Genomic DNA, 24,314 nt, shown 5'->3' with positions numbered 1-24,314 from the left:
AGCATTACTGGTTGGGGCATAGACTTGGATTACTGTAATATTGAATGGTTTGCGTTAGAAAGGAACAGAGATCATTCTGTCGATTTTGAGATTGCATCCAAGTACTGCATTTCGAACTCCTTTGTTGACTGTGATGGCTACTGCATTTCTTCTTAGGGATTCTTGCCCACAGTAGTAGATATAATGGTCATCTGAGTTAAATTCACCCATTCTAGTCCCTTTTAGTTCGCTGATTCCTAAAATTTAACGTTCACTCTTGCCATCTCCTGTTTGATCACTAGACAATTATAAGACACTGATTAAAGAAACTGAAGACAACACAAACAGATGGAAAGATATACTGTGTTCATGGATTGGAATAATTAATATTATGAAAATGATCCTACTTCCCAAGACAGTCTTCAGATTCAGTGCAAGCTGTATCAAAATACCAGTGGCATTTTTCACAGGACTAAGGCCAAATAATTCTACAATTTGTATGGAAAAAAGACACTGAGTAGCTGAAACAATTTTGAGAAAGAAGAGTAAAGCTCGGCACGTCATGTGCCGTTTACTTCAAACTATATTACACAGCTACAGTCACCAAAAGAATATAATATGGCAGGAAAACAGATATATAGATCAGTGGAACAGAATAGAGAGCTCATAAGTGAACCCACAGTTGATCTATAACAAAGGAAGCAAGAATACAAAGGAAACTGTCAACAGAAGGAAAAGGCTCCCTGCTGAATGGGAGAAGGTATTTGTTAGTAATGTATCTGATAAAGGGTTAATACCCAAAATATACAAGGAACTCATACAACACAATATCAGAAGGAACACAAGCTGATTAAAAGTTGGGCAGAGGATCTGCATAGACATTTTTTCAAAGAAGATAGATTGCCAACAGGCACGTGAAAAGATGCTCAGCATCACTAATCATCAAGGAAATGCAAGTCAGAAACACAATGAAATATCACCTCATACCTGTCAGAATGGCTGTCATTTAAAAAAAACGACAGGGGCTTCCTTGGTAGTCTAGCGACTAAGATTCCGCACTCCCAATTCAGGGGGCCTAGTTTTGATCCTTGTCAAGGAATGAGATTCCATGTGCGTCCAATAAAGATCCTGCATGTCTCAACGAAGAGCCACAACTAAGACCCAGCTCAGCCAAAACAAAGACAACAGGTAACAAGTGTTGGCCAGGATGTGGAGAAAAGGGAACTGTTGTGCACCATTGGTGGAGATATAAATTGGTCAGCCACTGTGGAGAGTAATATGGAAACTTCTCAAGAAATTAAAAGTAGGACTGCCAAAGAAAAAAATAGAAAAGAGCTGTCATATGATCCAGTAATTGCACTCCTGAGTATTTATCAGAAGAAAGCAAAAACACTATTTTGAAAAGATGTGTGCACCCCTGTGTTTATTGCAGCATTATTTACCACAGCCAAGATATGGAAGCAACCCAGGTGCCCATCAGTAGGTGAATGGATAAAGAAGAGGTGCTACATGTATTTATATACATACAGTGGAATATTATTCACCCATAAAAAATGAAGTTTGCCAATTGTGACAACTTACACTGACCTTAAAGAGTATTGCATTAACTGAAATAAATCACATATAAAAAACCAAATACTGTGTGATTTCATTTATATGTGAAATCTAGAAAACAAAACAATTATACATAGCAAAATAGAGACAGGATTGTGAATATAGAGAGTAAACAAGTGGTTGCCCAAGGACGGAGGTTGCTGAGAAGAAGGAAGTGTGTGAGGGAGCTTAAGAGGTATAATCTTCCATTTGCAAAATAAACCAGTCATGGGTATGAAATGTACAGTGTGGGAAATATAGTCAATAACTATGTAATATTTTTATAAGGTGACATATTGTAACTTTTTTTTTTCTTGAAATGTGTAGAAGTGCCAAATTACTATATTGTATAACAGGAGCTAACATAATGTTATAGGTCAGTTATACTTCAAAAACAAGCAAACATACAAATAAACTCATAGAAAAAGGGCAGATTGTGGTTACCAGAAGTGGGGGCTTGGGGAAGTGGGTAAACTAGATGCAGGTTGTCAAAAGGTACAGGTTATGCCTCCTAGTTATAAGATAAATAAGAACTAGGAATGTAATATACAACGTGATGATTATAATTAACACTGCTATTTGTTATATGAAAGTTCTTAGAGTCAATCCTAAGAATTCTCATCACAAGGAAAATATTTTTTCCTACTTCTTCAATTCTGTATCTATATTTGATGATGGATGTTTCACTGAACTTATTGTGATCATCACTTCATTGTGTATTAAGTCAAATCTTTGTGCTATACACCTTAAACTTATACAATGCTTATGTCTCAAGAAAACTGGAAGGAGAAAAATCTGAATACCCTTTAGCTATCACTTTCTAGCCCTGTCTTCTCTTGTTCTCCATAGCCCTCACATCTCCAGTGTAAGCAACCACTTATCTACTATATGTCTCTAGAGGTCTCTCTATTGGACATTTTGGATGAATGAAATCTTACAGTGTGTGGTCTTCTTTGACTTTCACTTATCAACATGTTTTTGGTGTTTATGTTGTAACATGTTTAAGTACTTCATTTCTTTTTATGGCTAAATAATATATTCTGTTGTGTGTGTACACACATATTCATAAACACACATACACCATATTTTATTTATTCTTCAGTCAAATATATGGGTGGTTTTTTCACCTTTCAGCTGCTGTAAATATTGCTGTGTTAGCTCTTTTCTGCACAACTTCCCCAATATTTATTGAAAGAATAAGTAGAGAATTACATTTGAATTCCTAGAATAAATCTTATTAATTTTCCAGTGGCATATTGTTCTTTTGACACACTGGTAGATTGTTGGGGTAGAGGATGGAACATGCAGGGGCCTTGAAGGTGTCTGCACTTGTTGTTGAGTTGCTAGGTGATATCTGCTTCTTTGCGACCTCATGAACTGCAACATGCCAGGCTTCCCTGCCCTTCACTATCTCTTGGAGTTTGCTCAAACTCATGTCTGTTGAGTCAGTGATGCCATCCAACCATCTCATCCTCTGTCAACCCTTCTCCTCTTGTTCTCAATCTTTCCCAGCGTCTGGGTGTTTTCAAGTGAGTTGGTTCTTTGCATCAGGTGACCAAAGTATTGGAGCTTCGGCTTCAGCATCAGTCCTTCCAGTGAACACCCAGGACTGATTTCCTTTCGGATTGACTGTTTGATCTCTTTGCAGTGCAGGGGACTCTCAAGAGTCTTCTCCAGCACCACAGTTCAAAAGCATCAGTTCTTTGGCACTCAGCCCTCTTTATGGTCCAACTCTCACATCCATGCATGACTACTGAAAAAACCGTAGGTTTGACTATATGGACCTTCGTCAGCAAAGTGGTGCTTTTTAATATGCTGTCTAGTTTGTCATAGCTTTCCTTCCAAGGAGTAAATGTCTTTTAATTTCGTGACTGCAGTCACCATCCGCAGTGATTTTGGAGCCCAAGAAAATAAAGTCTGTCACTGTTTCCATTGTTTCCCCATCTATTTGCTATGAAATGGTGGGACCCGATGCCGTGATCTTAACATTTTTGAATGTTGAATGTCAAGCCAGCTTTTTCACTGTCCTCTTTCACCCTCCTCAAGAGATTGTTTAGTTCCTCTTCACTTTTCTGTCATTACAGTGCTATCATCTGCATATCTGAGGTTGTTAATATCTTTCCTGACAATCTTGATTCCAGCTTGTGAATCATCCAGCCCAGCATTTTGCATGATGTACTCTATAGATAGGTTAAATAAGCAGGGTGACAGTATACAGCCTTGACATAATCCTTTTCCAATTTTGAACCAGTCCATTGTTCCATGTCCAATTCTAACTGTTGCTGCTTGTGACTGTGGCTCAGATCATGAGCTCCTTATTGCAAAATTCAGGCTTAAATCGAAGAAAATAGGGAAAACCACTAGCCCTTTCAGGTATGACCTAAATGAAATCCCTTATGATTATACAGTGAAGGTGATGAAGAGATTCCAGGGATTAGATCTGGTAGGCAGAGTGCCTGAAGAACTATGGAGGGTGTTCATAACATTGTACAGGAGGTGGTGACCAAAACCATCCCCAAGAAAAAGAAATACAGGATGGCAAAGTCTGAGGTAGCTTTACAAATAGCTAAGAAAAGGCAAAGGAGAACGATACACCCAGCTGAATGCAGAGTTCCAGGGAATAGCAAGGAGAGATAAGAAAGCCTTCCTCAGTGATCAGTGCAAAGAAATAGAGGAAAACAACAGAATGGGAAAGACTAGAGATCTCTTCAAGAAAAGAGATACCAAGGGAACATTTCATGCAAAGATGGGCTCAATAAAGGAATAGCAAGGATGTAACCGAAATATAAGAGATTAAAATGAGGTGGCAAGAATACACAGAACTGTACAAAAAAGGTCTTAATGACCCAGATAGTCATGATGGTGTGATCACTCACACTCACATAGAGTCAGACATCATGGAGGGTGAAGTCAAGTGGGCCTTAGGAAACATTACTATGAACAAAGCTGGTGGAAGTGATGGAATTCCAGCTGAGCTATTTCAAATCCCAAAAGATGATGCTGTGAAAGTGCTGCAATCAATATGCCAGCAAATTTTGGAAAACTCAGCAGTGGCCACAGGACTGCTGCTGCTGCTGCTGCTAAGTCACTTCAGTTATGTCCGACTCTGTGCGACCCTGTAGACGGCAGCCCACCAGGCTCCCCCGTCCCTGGGATTTTCCAGGTAAGAACACTTCAGTGGGTTGCCATTTCCTCTCCAATGCATGAAAGTGAAAAGTGAAAGTGAAGTTGCTCAGTCGTGTCCGACTCTTCGAGACCCCATGGACTGCTCCTCCGTCCATGAGATTTTCCAGGCAAGAGTACTAGAGCGGGGTGCCATCGCCTTCTCGGAGAAAAGATCAATTTTCATTCCAATCCCAAAGAAAGGCAATGCCAAAGAATGTTCAGATTACTGGACAATTGCGCTCATTTCACATGCTAGCAAGGTAGTGCTCAAAATCCTTCAAGCTAGGTTTCAACAGTACATCAATGAAGAACTTCCAGATAGATGTACAAGCTGGATTTAGAAAAGGCACAGGAACCAGAGATCAAATTGCCAACATTTGTTGGATCGTAGAAAAAACAAGGGACTTCCTGGAAAAACATCTACTTCTGCTTCATTGACTGCACTTGTTACCACTGGCTGTACTCTGATGCTTACCTGATGATTTAATCTCATTTGCCCTCCAAATGGCACTGGGGTGGTAACAGAACTTTCCTGTTTCATTGCATTGTGTGGGGTGGGAATTCTCTGCCTACAGCAGTGTGAAGAATGGAAAAGGTCACAACTAGAAACATCTTTCCAGTCTGTAACATGCTATTTCCCGCCCAGTCTATAAGCCAGTTATTGTACTTAATGTTTTTCCCTGTTTCTACTTAGACTATTTGTTGCTTTTTATAATCTCCACAGAGTTGCATTGGAGGAAGAAAACCAGAAGGACCTATTAGTTTGACATTTTGCCCAAGAACAGCAGCTAAATATTTTTAAAATTATCTGTTCGTGTCTGTGTCCATCACAGAACCGAACTCATTATGGTAGGGATTGTTTCATAAATCTTACAACCGTTCAGGGTAAGTCAGACCTGGTGCCTAGTTATATGGTTGTTGAGAGAATATCATTTCAAAGGTTTCTTCCATTAAAAATACAAATTTACTACTGATACAGTGCTCCCTTCCTATTGTAAAATCATGAGTGCATTTATTAAAAATTTCTACGAAAATTTTCAGGATCATTTAGATCACTTTAGAAGAAATTACAATCCACAGAGTTAAAAAGAAGAAAACAGCTAACATAATGTAGTGTTTTATAACTCTTGAAACTTTTAACCTATCTTAAGCAGGGCAATTATTATTGTTGTTCCCATTTTATAGATGAAGCTATGAATCAGATGACAAGAATTTATCTAAGACCAAACATCTAAGACATGATCAGTAATATGTGGGTCTGGAAACAAGTCTCTTGACCTGAATTCTGTGAAGACTACTGCTTTTCTTCCTTATTCCTCAGTGCTTTGCCATCATATGGGGCATTTGATCAATGGCATTGATCAGACCGGTGATATTCTGTCCTCTCATGTTTTTGTGCTGTGAAGTGAAACTCAGTGACGTTCACCCAGAGTTCAGATTGAAAGAAGTCCTTACACAGGACTTTTGAGGCCCACCATGCTCTCTCTTTCCCAGGGATCCTCTCTTTTTATCTACTCCTCTTTGTTCTGACTTCTTCTGCCACACTGGGCTTCTTACAATCTTCTGGTATGCCAGGCATGCTGTTCAGTCTGCTAGGAAAGTCTTTTCCAAGATAGCATCTTCACCTCCTTCAAATCTTTGTGTAAAGGTAACCTTCTCAATTACACTTTCTGTGACTGTCCTGTTTAAAAGTTCAAACCATCTCCCATTATATACACTTCTCATCCCCTTTGCTTACATTGTTTCTGTGTTAGCACTCGGGACACAGTTCTTCTAGTACACTCTACAATTTATTATTCACTGAATTATGGTCTATCTTTTCTCATCATAGTGTCAGTTCTAGTGCTTGGCACAGAACCTGTCTCAGTCTAATGTTTGTTGAATGAATGAATGCAGAAGTAAATTCAGTTGATTAAACTTTGTTAGTAATACTTGATTGTTTTTAATTAAGAAATTGAACATTTTGAAATCCTTTTAGCCAGGAGCATGTGTTCATGAACAGTGTGGAAATTTAATTCCCTAAGATTTATCAATTTAATGTTTCCCCTGAGTTTTAATGCATGTCAATTTACATAAAATCTATTGACATTCTTAGAGAAATATGATTCTGTGTAGGGTAAGTGACCATATAGAGTCTCTGTAGATTAATTTGTTTTAATAAATAAAATATATAGTAGTATTGACAGTAAAGTTAGTATTATTCAAAAGACTACCTGAAATCTAAGTTAATTCTAATAGTCTTTATGAAACCATCATGCAACCATTGAAATCTTGAAGTAGATAATGATTAATATCACCTTGATATTTTTTGAAAATTTAAATGATGAACTATGTTTTCATTTTCTTAATTTGAAAAGAACTTTTTTCTGATCCTTTTATAATTGTACATTTTTACTTATGTATTCAATATTTGTGATCATAAAGTAAAAAAGGAATTTTCTTGATTAGCCTTTTATTTAAACATTTCTTTTCTTTTCTTGTAGATATGCTTTGAGGTCACATTGGTATGAAATATGGAGTCACCTTTAATAACTTCACCTGGAAAAGAGTCTTCTTTCTTATTAAAAAAACATAAGGAAAACAGATGACCAAAGGAATCATACCAAATGCTAACTCTATAACTTTTTGTATCATCTGTTTTTAAAACCATCAAGGCAAATGACTTGTGCTTTAAAGAATATGATTTCCTCATCGATGTTATTTTTAACAGTTTTTTAAAAATCTTTTAATCTTTTTCATCTTAAATTGTACTCTTACAAAATTTAGCACAAAGATTTTTAAATCTCTAAGGCCTTGTTTAAAGTAGCTTTCATGTTTAGTTTTCAGAGCCTTAGTGCATTTGTGTCCTATTTTTACTCTGCAAAGTCCTCAAAACTACAGCATCAGGAAAGATATGGACTTGGAAACTTACATGATTGTAATAGACTGGAGCAGATTTAAGTGGACCATTCAAGACCCCGTCCATTTTATCATCAGAAGTGTCACATAAGTACACACATCTTAGCTTTAATGCAAGCAAAGTTGCTTGAAAATGGCATGGGTAAAATTCTTACGGAAACCTGGTGGCAATCTCGGAAAAGCTTATCAGCCTGGGAGTGTGCTGTCCCTGGCCCCTACCAAAGGCTTGTTGAATGAACCAGGACAAAACAACTGCTTTCTGAACAGTGCTGTGCAGGTGAGACGGTCATTTCCTGTCAAATTTTAAAAAGTGCCTTTCAGGAAATTCTTTACTTAATGCTGCTTTAACTTGTGAATGAAGAATAAAGTTACTATTATTGACTGGAATGACTTTTTAATATCATTTTTAATAGTAGTAGATATTTTGACTGGGCATTTTGGTTTTTATAATAAATGGAAATTTTTTTCAACAAAATGATACATTATTAGGATATAAAAACATCTGTAGCTTAAATGTCCACTTGGTGAAGTCAGAATGCTTCTAAAATACATAAAATTTCTTTTTTTTTTTTTTTAGATTAGTTACTGTATCCTGCCCCACCCTTATTTTGGTTAAGAAATTCAGTAGAATCCTCTTGGTGGTTTCGTCTGCAAATAGCATTTAAAAAAAAACAAGCTGCTTGGATGAAAATAAGAATGAATGAGTTTTTAATCCTCATTTCTCAAACTCCCTTCACCTCCCACTGTGGCCTTAAATCACCTTTTTAGAATTGTAATTTGGACACCACTGTTTTAGTTAAATTTACAGTTAATTCCTTTTGCTTCAGTCTTTGTTGAGATTCTTTTAATTAGCAAATATGTATTAATCCAGTTTTCTGCCTTAGACAAATATCCTTTCTTATATATGATAGTTTTCAACGTTTTCAGATTTCATAGGGGCCTTTATTCTTCTGACCATTGGAAAGGTAAGGAAGATTCAGAATATTGGAATGTTATTCTACTGACCCTAGAATGTACCTTAAAAGATTTTATTGAAAATAAGTAGCTTTTCACATATTTTTCTTTCTGTTGCTTTATTTCCCCCTCCAGAGGCTTCCCTGGTGGCTCAGTCAGTAAAGACTCCACCTGTGGTGCAGGAGACTGCTTAGAATGCAGGACACTTGGGTTCAGTCCCCAGGTGGGGAAGATCCCCTGGAGAAGGAAATGGCAACCCACTCCAGTATTCTTGCCTGGCAAATCCCATCGACAGAGGAGCCTGGTGGGCTACAGTGCATGGGGTCTCAAGAGTTGGACGTGACTTAGCAACTAAACCACCATCAACCCCTGAAACTTGAGAGCAGAAAGTGAAGTACTGCTTAAAGAGCTCATTTGATGAATGAGAGCATCGTGCCTGGGTCAGGTGCTCGGACAGCTGACTCAGGCTTGTGTTCCAAGTTGCTCAGTACTTCTTAAAACTGGAAATAAACTGTGAAATATGTTTTGTAAGAAATTACTAAAAGTGGACATTATTAAAATACTTTAGACATGAAGTCAGAAAAATGAATTTATATGCCATTTCCCCTTCGTTTTTATTCTTACATTATTTTGAAGTAAGAAATAGTATAAAAGGTTTATATTTATGTTATTAAATACATATGCATATATGTATTAATCTTTTCAAAATACATTAATTTTAGATACCATGTTAAAGTGCAACATGCAAATAATGCAAAAGAAAAATGCTTATATTATAAAATTATATTGTTAAAAACTAGTTCAACAACTAGCTTAGACTGTAACTTTTTAAAACAGGTGGTATGATATAGTCAACATTTGCAAATGAATTAGAATAAAGGTTAACTATAGTGAAGATAATTTTTGGTATGGATTTGTGAAATCGTTTTTAAACTTTTTATATTCAGTGATATTCAGAGAAGTCACATAAAATATTTTTTCTATAGTTTGGATCCAGTATGACTTAAACATTTTGCTCATCCTATAAAACATTCCAGTTACATTTGAAAGACTTAGTTTGTTAGCCTTCTAAGCAGATTATAGAGATACTCTCTTTTGGCTGAATATTTTAAGCTTTTATTTGATGAGGAAGTGGTACAGTTAAGTAGATCTGACACATTGGTATGGTTTTAAGATCTCGAAGGTAAAAGCAAAGTTGAAATATTTAATTCAATATTTTAATTTTCAAAGTTGAAAAGTTAATATTTATTGTGTTCTTACTGTGTGTTTGTACAATATAATCTAATTCTTACAATGACCCTAAAAGGTAGGTACTACTTTTATCCTCCTTATGGTGATAAGAATGCTGAGCTTCAGAAAATATTTTGCTCAAGGCAGTCCAAGAGCTGTTAAAAGTAAAGCCAGAATTGGAATCCAGGAGCTCTCCCATCAGAGGTTGTATCATTAACCACAGTGCTGTGTTCTTTCCACTGCTGGGCCGTCATGGCCGGTCATCTTGACAAATGAATGAATTTCAGTGTAGTTCATTTTATGGTATGATAGAATATGGTGTGCAAGAAAGTTATTAAACATTTTCAAGTGTTTTGCAAAACACTGTGTTATTTGTGATATATAAATGCATCCTGTTAATTATGCTTTAAAAAACAACTATCAAAGAGAAATTCTGAAATTCTGGCTTTTAGTGAGTAATTAAAAATATTGGAAACGTCTAAAATTACTTGCTTTTAGTTGGAGAGAAAATTTTCTTTTTAGTTGGAAGAAATGCGAGATGGTGAATAGATTTTCTTACTTTTATTATTTGAAGAAATAACTGAAAGGTATAGAGAAACTTGAAGATCTTAATTGTTGTAATATTTACAGGAACAAATAGCAGCTTGAATTCAGTGCATGCCAGTTGTGTACTAGATACTACTTTAGACACTTCACATTCTACAGACACATTTCATTCTTACAAGAAGTCTGTGAGTTATCCTCATTGTATGGATTTCAGATTTTTCTAGAATGATTTTAAGTATTGCACTGATTTATTTAAACAACACAGTCCTTTTAATTGTTTTTGTTTTTTAGTAGTAAATGGTGATTAGATAATTGCAGCAAATATATTTAGGTTATTCTTTAACTACTACTTCATATTCTGCTGTACCCCCATTACTATACATATGTTCCCTTTCTCATTCTTTATACAGTGACCACACAGGCCTCTGCCCCTTTTCCTTGCCACTACACACTGATCCTTATTTGGTAGACCCTGACTTTTAAGTGCAATTATACTTCCTTCCTAAATTTCAGTTCATTCCAAGTTATTATAATCACTTCCTCTTTCAAGTCTCTGCCAAGTCCTCCATTCAGTATCTGCGTGTTTCCTATTCATATAAATTCCCTAACAGAGGAGTTATTTTTTTTCTTGTTCTATGCCTCTCATAGTTTTTACTTGTGAATCAACAGAAATAGCTTCTAAATCTATCTTTTATATATGAACTACATATACATAGCAGTTTTATACTTATTATTTTTAGTGGTTGTATATATCTGATTATGTACAAGGGATTAAAAGATGTTATTAGCCTCCTGCAGTTTAAAAAATATATTTAAATCTGTCTTTAATTCACAGTGAGAAAAATGTAACTATATTTCATTCTTCACATCTTACTGTTTTTTAGGTTTTATGGCAATTAGATATATTCCGAAGAAGCTTGCGGGTTCTGACTGGACATGTTTGTCAGGGAGATGCCTGCATATTTTGTGCTTTGAAGGTAACTTTTAATAGTTCTAAAAAAGCACTGTTGTTCCTCAAAAATTTTATTTGATAGTTTGGTTTGTTTGACATATTTGGTTAGTTTATTTGTAATTAAATTTATTGTCAGTGACTTAAGAGTTTTGAAGATGAATTCTTAAAGGATGACTTATTCAGGTTTATGTTTCCATTTTCCTGTAAGAACAGTTTAATAGTCTAAACAGTGTAGCACTGTTAGAAACATTATATTTTTCATTATTTTGAAATAATCCTTTATTTATTTTAACAAATGTTTTTTGAGTTACTACTGAATTCTGGGTGCTGCTATGGTTACTAAGAATACAGCAGTGAATTGAACTAATAAAAAACACTGTTCTCATGTAGCTTCTATTCTTATGGGGGAGAAGAAAATAAGTAAACAAAATATAAAGTATGTTAGGTAATAATAATTGCAAAGGAGGAAGTATAAATCAGGGAAGGGAATGGTGAATGTTGAGTAGCAAGGAAAGCCTCACTGAGAAAGTGACATTTAAATCACAACTTGGAAGAGGGATGGAGTGGTCTAGAGCATTCCAGGCAGGCAGGGGACACAGCCAGTGCAAAGACCCTGAGGTGGGTGCTCAAGGACACCGGAGCCCTGGCAGAAGCTTCATGAGCAAGGGGACAGTGATGGGAGATGAGCTCAGAGGTAAGGTGAGTGCCCGTGGCTTCAGACATGTCTGCAGATTCTTTTGCACTCTTTTATCAAAGGGTGGAGTCTAATTTCTTGAAATGCATTGCCCTTAATGATTCATTTCCATCAAATAGAATGTGGCAGAAAAGGGATTAGGTTAGATTAGAAACATCAATAAAGCTTTCACCTGGCTCTTTCTGTCGGGGTACTCGTTCTTGGACTTGAGTCACTATGCTGATTACAGCTACAGCAAAGATCTCGGCCAGCAGGCACCACCAGCCACCAGCATCAGCTTCTGGAGGACTATCAGATGACCAGTGATCCCAGCATTCAGACTATTACAGATGACTGCACGTGCAGCAGAGTTGAACTGTACTCACCCAAATCGCAGATTTGTGACCGAAATAAATGTTTTTAGTAACTAAGATTTGGGGTGGTTTTGTTAATGGAGCAATAAATAACTAGAACAAGAATCTGGATTGTGAAGGGTCCTTCTAGGCCTTTGTGAGGACCCTGATTTTTTCCTCTTGAGTGATTTGGGGAGTTGTGGGTATTGTTTTGAGTAGAGCTGTGATATAACCTGTGTTAACTAAGTATAATATTTGCACTAGATCTCTCTGACCTCTTGGATGAGAGTAAATAGAATGGGGATGAAAGTGGAAACAGGGAGTCCAGTATATATTAGCAACTCATTAATGTCGTTGAAATCTTTGCCCAAGAATTTAAGATTTGGTTATTGTTTTCAGAAGTAAATATATCAGCCCTTACATTCTTGAATATTCTTATTACACACAAATATACATAATAGAGGAAAATGAAAGGTCATTTTCACACTTTGATTTACATTCCTAAAAAGACTGTTTGAGTAAGTCACCAAAGGAGGCAGTTGTATATTCCCTTTTTTAAATGGCAAAATAAGGTTGATTAAGAATTAATTTAAATCAAATTACAGTTTTGCATTTTATTTCCTCAGCAGTAATTTTTTTTATAGTTTATTTATTTTTAATTGAAGGATAATTGCTTTGCAATATTGTTGATTTCTGCCATACATCAATATGAATCAGTCATAGGTCTACATATGTCCCCTCCCTCTTAAACCTCCTTCCGACTTCCCACCCCATCCCACCCCTCTGGGTTGTCAGAGAGGCCTGATTTGAGTTCCCAGTCATATGGGAAACTCCCACTAGCTGTCTGTTTTACATATGATTGTGCATATGTCTCCATGCTGCTCTCCATTCGTCAGACTCTCTCCTCTAACCCCCGCACCCCCCAGGCCCACTGACACCGGTGGAGACGCAGACATGAAGAACAGTCTTCTACAATCAACTTTGAATGTTTTATCCAACTGTAGCCTTACACATCACCTGCCTCTTCCTCCTGCTTGCCTCCCCCACCTCAAAACACGTGCTTGTGTGCACGCCTGCATACACGCGTGCGCACACACACACATACAGTGCTGTCCTCCTCGAAGTTTCTCAGAGCTGCCTTTGATCTCTGGGTGTCTTCATTATTATTCGTTTTGTCTGGAATGATTTCCTTCCAGATGTCCCTGAGGCTGACACCCTTATTCCCTTTACGCCTCTCCGTCACGTGTTTTTTCTGCCAGTGAGACGTTCCCTGACGACCCTAGGTAGTAGGTCACCTCCCTCCCTCCCTGCTCCCCCTGGCGTCCCTGTCCCTGTTGCACTACCCTGTCTTTCTCTCTTGTGTTTTATTTCTCTGTTTTTTCTCTGTTGTACTTACTACCTCTTGACATATAATTATTTACTTGCTCTCTCCTCATTATTACAACTAGAATATGCATTCCGCAAGGCAGGGTTTGTTTTCTGATGTAGAACAACGCCACATATACCAGGAAATCAAAAAACAGATATTGAATGAACATCAGTCTTGTGCAGGATTAATACCTTAAACATTACCTGAAAAAGTTGACTACCCCAGATAAGAAATGATTTGTGAAAATATGTTTCATTTTTCAGCATCTGTACTTGTAGCTAAAATTTTTTTTAATATATTAAACATTACCTGGAAAAGTTGACTACCGGTAAGAAATGACTTGTGAGATTATGTTTCATTTTTTAGCATCTGTAATTGTAGCTAAAAATTTTTTTAATACCTTAAACATTACCTGGAAAAGTTGACTACCCAAATAAGAAGTGACTTGTGAAAATATGTTTCACTTTTTAGCATCTGTAATTGTAGCTAAAAAGTTTAGTTCTAGATATCTGATACCGTTTAGCGTCTTTCTTATTTTAGTAGTTTCTTATTTGTAAATTAAATTTTCTTATGTTGGTGGAATAGATTCTTATTTTCTAGCCTACTATATGTTGATCTTAAAAGCAATTTTTATTTTTTTGAGATGATATACCCCTTGAACTCCCAGGAGAAGGAAATGGCAACCCACTCCAGTATTCTTGCCTGGAAAATCCCATGGACTGAGGATCCTGATAGGCTACAGTCCATGGGGTCGCAAACAGTCAGACACGACTGAGCAACTTCACTTCACCCCTTGAACTAATTGATGCAGAACATAATATGACCCATGCTTATTTGTTGGTTTACCACTGCAAACCTTCTTTTTCTCCTCACTTCCCTTCACCTAAGATGATTGTTGTAAAACTAGAACTTATTAAAAGTTTTGCATGCTTGAATGCAATAAAGAAAATAGAAGACCAGATTAACACCTATGTCACATATTCTTGAATAATAGTCCCACTGCTAGTGAAGTTCCTGCTGTTTTATTTGATTATATGCTTATTTTTGTATAACATAATTTTAATTCCTACAGTATACTTTAACATTTAAGGCAGAATATCTCAAAAACTCTTTGTAAACAACATAGACTACACTCAGCTAGGGGACAGTTTGAAATGGGCCACATCTCAGTCAGAATCTCTGAGAATAGGACTTGAGAACTTTTTATGTTTAATTCTTATGCACTAACCCTTGATTAAGAGGCTGGGGCAACCATTTCTACATAATTCTTTGCGCGGGATTTTAGAGCAAAAGACTGTATTAGCTTCTGAGTGTAGAGTTTCGAATTTATTGTAATGAGATTACCCAAGTGTTTTTTAGTTGTTGGTGTTAAACTTACTGGTTCATATATTTGTTGATTACCAGACAATATTTGCACAATTTCAACACAGTCGAGAAAAAGCACTTCCCTCGGATAACATAAGGCATGCTCTTGCAGAAAGCTTCAAAGATGAGCAGCGATTTCAACTTGGCCTTATGGATGATGCGGCAGAGTGCTTTGTAAGTATATCTGTTAATCCTTAGGTCAGGATAGTAGTTTGCATCCCTTAAATGATGTGCCTTTTGAGACAAATGAAGCATAAATTTATAGCAGTGGAAAAGCATCAGAACGTAGATCCTTGTCTTAACCTACCTTTCAAAGTTTTCCAAGCTCCACATGTGTTTTGGGTACTTTTGCTTTTGCTTGCTTGTGCTGCTCTAATTTTTGAGAGCTAGGATACTAAAATACTTTAACATTTATTTATTGGAGCAAAAAGGCTTACTATGTATAAATCATATCACTTAAGTCATTGTTCTGTTCCCGCAGGGATTGCACACACAACACGCTCTCCCAGTAGCATTTCTCACTTCATGCAGTGATTCTCTCTGGAAAAGAAGAGGATCTTGACGTGCAGCTGTCAGGGGCAGCAGTTCTCTTAGCCAGCTTACTCCAGGTTGAGAATCACTGACTGAGGTTGATGTTTTGAGACTCTGTTACCACCATACTGATAAATAGAGCATTCCTTTGCTGAAGGACATAGGTTGTATACTTTTTGAAATGTGCATGTTGATGATTAATTGTTTCAGTAACATAGATGTCACCTTTACTTAAGATGTGTGTGTGCTCAATTGATCAGTCGTGGTCTGATTCTGCGATACTGTGGCCTGTAGCCCGCCAGGCTCCTTTCCCCGTGAGATTCTCCAGGCAAGAATACTGGAGTGGGTTGCCATTTCTTCAGGGAATCCTCCCGACCCAGGGATTGAATCCATGTTTCCTGCATCTCCCTCACTGGCAGACGGATTCTTTACCACTGAGCCACCAGGGGATCCCTGGCTACTAGTGTCCTTTTTACCCCTATCCTTCAAGTTTGTTCTTAACAGCCATCATGTTAATAGAATTTTTTTTCAGATAAATGCTTGCACATCAAATATTTATGTGATTAAAGTCCGACTCTCTTCTGACATTTAAGGCTTTTTACATTTATACTCCAGCTTATCTCTGTTTTCTTTCTGAATTTTCCCTTAGTGAGATAGTTTCATTCTGTTCCTCAAACATGTCTTTTAAGTTCCTGTTTTATAGACTTTGCTCAAGTTCTTGAAATATTCAAAACTTTCCTAATCTGTTATTTGTTACAGTTCAGCCTGTCAGGCCTGCTAGATAATGTATCATCAAAGCACCCCAGTACATTCTCCAAATTTCCAAGGAATTTATTACTCTCTATAGAATTCATTTGTCATTTATGTTTTTAAATGAACAGCTTGAATCTTTTCTCAGACAGGTGGAAAGCTCCTTGACTAGTGCCCTTGCCATGTTGACTAAAGTGGGACAAAAATAGCACACACAGTCATGAAATATGCTTTTCATACTTCTCATGTTTATAATTGTCCATTGTTTAAAATATAGATAGATTTTGCATAATACTGATTTCACTTAAATGAAATATACTAATCCATGATATGATAATTCACAGGATATTTAGAAATGCAGACTTAATTAAATGAATTGTTATAACTGTCCTGAGGCAAAGGAAGGGATATTAACTAATTAAAAGAATTCATTGGTTAAGCTTTGGTGAAAAGAATAATTTGTTAAAGAAATTAATAACTCTTATTGATCTGTTTTACAAATCCAACCTTTTATTTGAAGTTTGCTGAAGAGTAGATTCCTTGCCATTAGAGTGTTAGTTCAGGTATTGTAAACCTTTATCATTGATGTTTTAATTTAAGTTGTATAGACTATCCAAATGATGCAAGCAGAGTATTTTGTTTTTTAATTAATTGCTTTTTCTCAATGGGAAAACATTGAGAACATAGGAAGTCTAGTTTTCTGATATTAAATTCTAGATGTCAGCCACCATTAATTGATTTTTTTAAAATCTTTTATTAAAATTATGTTACATTATAATGTTTCTTTTATGAATTTTTTAAAGCTGACACTACAAAAGAATAATTGAGCAGCATTTGAAGGCTTGGATAAAGAGGAAAACTGAAAAACTGACAACATATATGACACTCAATTTAACATTTTTTTTTTTTCTTTTTCAATTTAACATTTTGGAAAATCTTTAGATTTTTAAATTTGTAAAGCTAAAAAGAGTTGTATTTTGAAGTGTCCTATGCAAGATTTGCAATTCATTTGTCTTTTAATTTTTCAATTAGGAAAATATATTGGAGAGGATTCATTTTCACATAGTGCCAAGCAGAGATGCAGACATGTGTACCTCTAAATCTTGTATCACTCACCAGAAGTTTGCTATGACTCTGTATGAACAGGTGAGAGGGCTTCACTGTTTTAGCAGAGGATATGTTTATGTTTTATGACTGATAAATTAGACATGTGTTTTTACCTGCAGTGTGTGTGTCGTAGCTGTGGAGCATCATCAGATCCTCTACCCTTTACAGAATTTGTACGGTACATTTCTACAACAGCCCTGTGGTAAGAGCTTATTAAAGCATATTTACCAGAGATGTTAGTAGTAATGTGTGTGATCACATTGAGCCTCTCCTTTATGAAACTATAGCATATATGAATATCTACTCTGTGAGATGGACAAATGTGCTACCATCACAGGTACTAAGTGATGTCTATCTTAGTTTTGGTTGTTTCTGATTTACCAAATATAGATGTCACTCAGTAATGACAAATGTACAAAATATTAGTCAAAATGTTTATTTATCTATTTATATTTATAGCAAGGTTTTGGAACTATGGAAGAGAGCTAAGTTGAATGGTAAATGGAACTGTACGTGATTTCTTCATTTTTGCTAAGGTGTTAACCTTTGCAGTGACCATGTCCCTGCGTGGTGGTGGAAGCTAGGGTAAGCAGATGAGGAAGAAAAAAATAAAAATAACCCTCTGTTAGATTTATTGGATTAAAGCTTCAACATTCACCTGAAATAACAATTTGCCAGGCTTGTCTGTCCCCTTGCCCCCTTCCTGATCTTGAACTAGCTTAGGGATCCAAAGGTGATGCCTAGGCTTTACATAATAAGAATTGTTTGAACACTGCAACAGGTATTTGAGAGTATAAGTATTTGATGTATGAAAGCATTGAATAAGATAATAAATGTTTGCAGATACTTTAATACTTTAATACAAAAGATAAAACATGGAACAGTCATTATCAATCAGTATACATCAGTATAGCAGTTAGCTGCTAAATGCTACCAGTGTTTTTATCTCTGTACAAAGTGAGTGTTAGGTGCTCATCAATTTCATGCTGTTATTAAACTTCCTTGATATTTTGGATATAGCACATTATTTCTTAAAGATCATCCAATGTAGTAAGTTGGTAATTTGTATATATACAGAGTTGGGAAACATTGGTTTAAAGGAACAGTCTTTAAACTTTAGTTAGTTGTAGTCAATTTCATTCATCTGATATGAAAAGTAGAATGGTGTTTGAATAAGGATAGACCACAAATTAAAAACTGTAAAACTTTAGGTCTGTTTTGAAAGTGGAAAATTACAGTGCTCTGAGACAGTATCTTAGGTAAAAAGGAGTTCCATCCGTTTCTTCCTGGTCCACAACATGAATTGCAAAAGCCCAGACTTTGAATCCTAATTATCTTTCTTCTTATTGGTTATAAGTATTGAATACAATTGTTCAGTTGCAAGAGCCCAGACTTTGAATTCTAATTATCTTTCTTTTTATTTGTAATAAATATTGAATACAGTTGTTCAGTGCTGTTATGTTCTAGGCTTTACATAAATTGTTGCTTTTAATCTTAACAAAAACTTTTGTTGTTCAAGAATAGGCTTACTAAGATTAATCTGGTAAATGGATGAATTAAGATTGAAACCCAGGTCTAGGTTAATTTCAAATTCAAAATATGTCTGGTTAAACACCACCCTGATGCTGTCAATTTTGTAAAAAAAAAAACATTACATGCACCTTGAATGAGCCTGTCAGATTTAGTGATTTCTGGTCTGCTTATGAAGTGCTTTAGAGGAACTGGTACATTAAGTTGTTATTGAATATTGCCTATTATTGTAACTATTGAACTGTAAAATAAATCCAGCTCTGGGAAGGTTAAATTACTATAAAGTAAAACCAGAGCACCAAGAATAGAAACTAGTAGGAGTATTGAGCTTGCATTATGTATCTTTTCGGAAATACTAAGTAGCTGTCTCAGTTCATTTCTGTTCAGTCGCTCAGTCGTGTCCAACTCTTTGCATCCTCATGGACCGCAGCTCGCCAGGCCTCCCTGTTCATTGGACAACTCCCGGAGTTTACTCAAACTCATGTCCATTGAGTCGGTGATGCTATGATGCTATCCAGCCATCTCATCCTCTGTCATCCCTTTCTCCTCCTGCCTTCAATCCTTCCCAGCATCAGGGTCTTTTCAAATGAGTCAGTTCGTCGCATCAGGTGGCCAAAGTATTGGAGTTTCTTGGAAGGAGCAGCAGTCCTTCCAATGAACATCCAGGACTGATCTCCTTTAGGATGAACTGGTTGGATCTCCTTGCAGTCCAAGGGACTCTCAAGAGTCTTCTCCAGCTCCACAGTTCAAAGGCTCAGTTCTTTGGTGCTCAGCTTTCTTTAAGTCCAACTCTCACATCCATCCATGACTACTGGAAAAACCATAGCTTTGACTAGATGGACCTTTGTTGGCAAAGTAATGTTTCTGCTTTTTAATATGCTGAAAATTCCAAGAAGCAAGCATCTTTTAAGTTCGTGGCTGCAGTCACCATCTACAGTGATTTTTGGAGCCCCCCAAAATAAAGTCTGTCACTGTTTCCACTATTTCCCCATCTATTTCCCATAAAGTGATAGGACCAGATGCCATGATCTTAGTTTTCTGAATGTTGACTTTTAATCCAACTTTTTCACTCTCCTCTTTCACGTTCATCAAGAGGCTCTTTAATTCTTCGCTTTCTGCCATAAGGGTGGTGTCATTTGCATATCTGAGGTTATTGATATTTCTCCCTGCAATCTTGATTCCAGCTTGTGCTTTATCCAGCCCAGCGTTTCTCATGATGCATATAAGTTAAATAAGTAGTTGTCTAATGATACTTAATATCCTGTTATGTGAAAATTAAACTGTAGGAGAGGTTGGATAGAAATTGACACAGATAACCCTCCCTAGATTCTTTAAGAAATGGTTAGCATTCGTAATAGGAACAAAAAGCACAAACCTGGCTTAAGTAGCTTTGGTTGTGATTTCTGCTTTAATCATCAAAGGGCCTTCTCTTAGGTGAAAATAATTTTGTGTCTGGAAACTTTAAGCTAGAGAGGGAGACTTTCCTAAAGTTTGTTGTTCTTGTTAGGCAAAAGATGAAACTCAAGTCTCTCTTTGTTAGGTAATAATGTAAAAGAAACAGTTCACTTAAAATTACCTTGAGATGGAGCATCTTATATCAATTCATACAGTTCCAAACAATGGTGTGTGATTTCATGTTATTTTATCCTGTTTTTGACCTAATTTCTTTCATCATATACTGCCAAATTTCATTATGTTTCATGTCATGGAAATTTACTTTATGGTTAACTTTTCTAACAAAATTATGTTTTAAGGTAGAAAAAATGATCATACCTATATTAATAACTTAATATTTTTGATGCAAAAATATTAGATCTTTTTTAAGTTCATAGGCCAGATTTGGGACCGTTTGTTTCTTTCGTAGCAATGAAGTTGAGAGAATGATGGAAAGGCATGAGCGCTTTAAGCCTGAAATGTTCGCAGAATTGCTGCAAGCAGCAAATACAACTGATGACTACAGGAAATGTCCTGTAAGTATAATTCAGAAAATGTTGGTGTGCGTCTATGTTTGTAAATTTGAGAATAGAAATTGCCATGCAAATATTAATTAAATATGGCATTAATTCTAAGAATTACTTTTTTTAGTGTTCTTGAGGTAATTTATACCGTGGAGCTCTTTACTTCAACATTATTTCTTTAAAAGCATGTTACTTTGTGAAGGATTTAAGGTGGCATACGTTGATTACTTTTAAGCTCTGAAGCCTGTCATTTGACTAAACTGAAAATTTCATTTTTGTTTTTCTTTAAACATTACAAATGGTATTATTCTTTTCTCAGGTGATATTGTTAGTGACTTTAAGGTCATTATTTCTGCTTTTCTTAAGGTTGAATTCTTATTTTAACAGATTTACAATAGTACCAAAGAAAAGTTCTGTGATTTAAAATAAATTTGTTTAATCAATAATTAAGACCAATAGTTTGTTAGAAGTCTTTTAATATGCTGAATAAATTTGATACATACTTTGCATAATACAAGCTAGGTAAGGCATTACCTTTGATATATTTGTTTTGATAATTTCAAGAGTTTGTCTTTTTTGTTTTTCCTTAAGAGTAACTGTGGCCAGAAAATAAAAATTCGGCGTGTTTTAATGAACTGCCCAGAGATTGTTACAATTGGTTTAGTCTGGGACTCTGAGCATTCTGACTTGACTGAAGATATTGTTCGGAATCTGGCAACCCAGCTTTATCTTCCTGGGGTATAATAATTCTTTTCATTCTCTTCCTTTTTGTTTTTAAATTCCTCTGAAACATCTTCATATATTACACTGTATGTTGTTTTTCAGAACTAAATTTTCTTTCTAAAGGAAATAATTTGCAGATGTAACTCTGATAAAGTTACATCAAATCAGGCTAACTGGAATGCCTTTCTTGCTTTCTGTTATAAACTAATCCATCATATACTCTATCCTTTTTATCACTCTAGAATAATGATATGATACTGTATGCATCTGTGTATATGCTTGTTTGGGAGTATATGATAATGATTATAAATTATAAATATCAAGCTTGAGAAAATGTTAAGGTTTAAAATTTATCTGTAGATGTACAGAACAGACTTTTGGACTCTGTGGGAGAAGGCGAGGGTGGGATGTTCTGAGACAACAGCATCGAAACATGTATATTATCTATGGTGAAATAGATCACCAGCCCAGGTTGGATGCATGAGACAAGTGCTTGGGCCTGGTGCACTGGGAAGACCCAGAGGGATCCGGTGGAAAGGGAGGTGGGAGGGGGGATCGGGATGGGGAATACATGTAAATCCATGGCTGATTCATGTCAATGTATGACAAAAGCCAATATTGTAAAGTAATTAGCCTCCAACTAATAAAAATAAATGAAAAAAAAATATTTAGAAAACACAGACAGATGAAATGAGGAAAAATTAAACTACTTATAATACCAAAAAAAAAAATTTATCCGTAGCTCTGATTTTTTAATATGCATATTACTATCTTATTTTAAATTGATTTATATTACAGTTAAACTTTTGGTTATCTTTTAGGTAGTATGGTTAATATATATTAAAATATGCGATTCAACCATTAATTATCAGGAAATGTGTGATTTATCTCATTTTGTTTTATGTATGTAAAGTCTCTATTCTGTATTCAAGATGCTGTGCTACTGAACTAAGTTGTAATAATTACATTTTGTTAGACATCATGTTTCTTATAGACTAATCAAAAATAATAATTCTGTTAACAGTGCGATGTGGTGTCTTTAGTACTAATAAAATAGCAGTTTGGGACAGTATGCATGAGAAATGTTTGTCATAGAGAATCAAATGCATGATTCATCAGATGATTGTTCCTCGTCTTTGAAAAGATAACTATTAAATATACATTATTTTTAAACAGCTTTTTTATAGAGTTACTGATGAAAATGCCAAAAATAGTGAACTTCACCTTGTTGGCATGATTTGCTACACCAGCCGACATTACTGTGCCTTTGCTTTTCATACCAAGAGTTCCAAATGGGTATTTTTTGATGATGCAAATGTGAAAGAGGTAAGTGACACTTGACTAACTGGAATAATTACTGTGGTTTTTACTTTTGAGGGGTAAATGATATAATAATGATAAAATTATATAAAAATAATAATTATATGCAAATACTTACATAAATTAGTAATAAGTGGACTTAATTATAATAGCATCTTTAAAGACCTTCAGTATTAAAAATTAGAAAGCCAAATCAGTTCAGTTCAGTCACTCAGTCATGTCCGACTCTTTGCGACCCCATGAACTGCAGCACGCCAGGCCCGCCTGTCCATCACCAAATCCCAGAGTCCACCCAAACCCATGTTTATCGAGTCAGTGATGCCATCCAGCCATGTCATCTTCTGTCATCCCCTTCTCCTCCTGCCCTCAATCTTGCCCAGCATCAGGGTCTTTTCCAGTGAGTCAGCTCTTCGCATCAGGTGGCCAAAGGATTGGAGTTTCAGCTTCAACATCAGTTTCCAATGAACACCCAGGACTGATCTCCTTTAGGATGGACTGGTTGGATCTCCTTGCAGTCCAAGGGACTCTCAAGAGTCTTCTCCAATACCATGGTTCAAAAGCATCAGTTCTTCAGTGCTCAGCTTTCTTTATAGTCCAGCTCACATCGTACATGACCACTGGAAAAACCATAGCCTTGGTTAGACGGACCTTTGTTGGCAAAATAGTGTCTCAGCTTTTTAATATGATATCTAGGTTGGTCATAACTTTCCTTCCAAGGAGTAAGCGTCTTTTAATTTCATGGCTGCAGTCACCATCTGCAGTGATTTTGGAGCCCCCAAAAATAATGTCTGACACTGCTTCCACTGTTTCCCATCTATTTGCCATGAAGTGATGGGAAGATGCCATGATCTTAGTTTTCTGAATGTTGAGCTTTAAGCCAACTTTTTCAATCTCCTCTATCACTTTCATCAAGAGTCTCTTTAGTTCTTCTTCACTTTCTGCCTTAAGGGTGGTGTCATCTGCATATCTGAGGTTATTGATATTTCTCCCGGCAATTTTGATTCCAGCTTGTGTTTCTTCCAGCCCAGTGTTTCTCATGAAGTACTCTGCATATAAGTTAAATAAGCAGGGTGGCAATATACAGCCTTGACGTACTCCTTTTCCTATTTGAAACCAGTTGTTCCATGTCCAGTTCTAACTGTTGCTTCCTGACCTGCATACAGGTCTCACTAGGCATAAAAGAAGTACAAATTCAATTCACAATGAGACTGCATTACTCACCTATTAGAATGCCTAAAGTTAAAAAGACTGTTCACACCAAAAGCTGACCAGGATGTAGAACAGCTGGATCTCTCACGAGGCTGTTGGAAGTGCAAAA

General features: G+C 36.1%; 1 protein-coding gene across 1 annotated transcript in view; it reads left to right on the top strand.

The window, feature by feature from the left end:
* Positions 1-24,314, top strand: part of USP53 (ubiquitin specific peptidase 53) — a 54,714-nt gene that overhangs the window by 9,660 nt on the left and 20,740 nt on the right. Inside the window, exons 2-9 of the mRNA XM_043871545.1 lie at positions 7,221-7,912; positions 11,250-11,342; positions 15,117-15,251; positions 17,391-17,504; positions 17,585-17,667; positions 20,860-20,965; positions 21,545-21,691; positions 22,853-23,002. Of these exons, the coding sequence (XP_043727480.1) occupies positions 7,769-7,912; positions 11,250-11,342; positions 15,117-15,251; positions 17,391-17,504; positions 17,585-17,667; positions 20,860-20,965; positions 21,545-21,691; positions 22,853-23,002 (972 nt within the window). The 5' untranslated portion in view covers positions 7,221-7,768. The remainder of the gene's footprint in view (positions 1-7,220; positions 7,913-11,249; positions 11,343-15,116; positions 15,252-17,390; positions 17,505-17,584; positions 17,668-20,859; positions 20,966-21,544; positions 21,692-22,852; positions 23,003-24,314) is intronic.

This window comes from Cervus elaphus, chromosome 17 (genome assembly GCF_910594005.1).
Source record: "Cervus elaphus chromosome 17, mCerEla1.1, whole genome shotgun sequence".
NCBI classification, from domain to species: Eukaryota; Metazoa; Chordata; class Mammalia; order Artiodactyla; family Cervidae; genus Cervus; species Cervus elaphus.
This window is presented reverse-complemented; position numbering and strand designations above follow the sequence as displayed.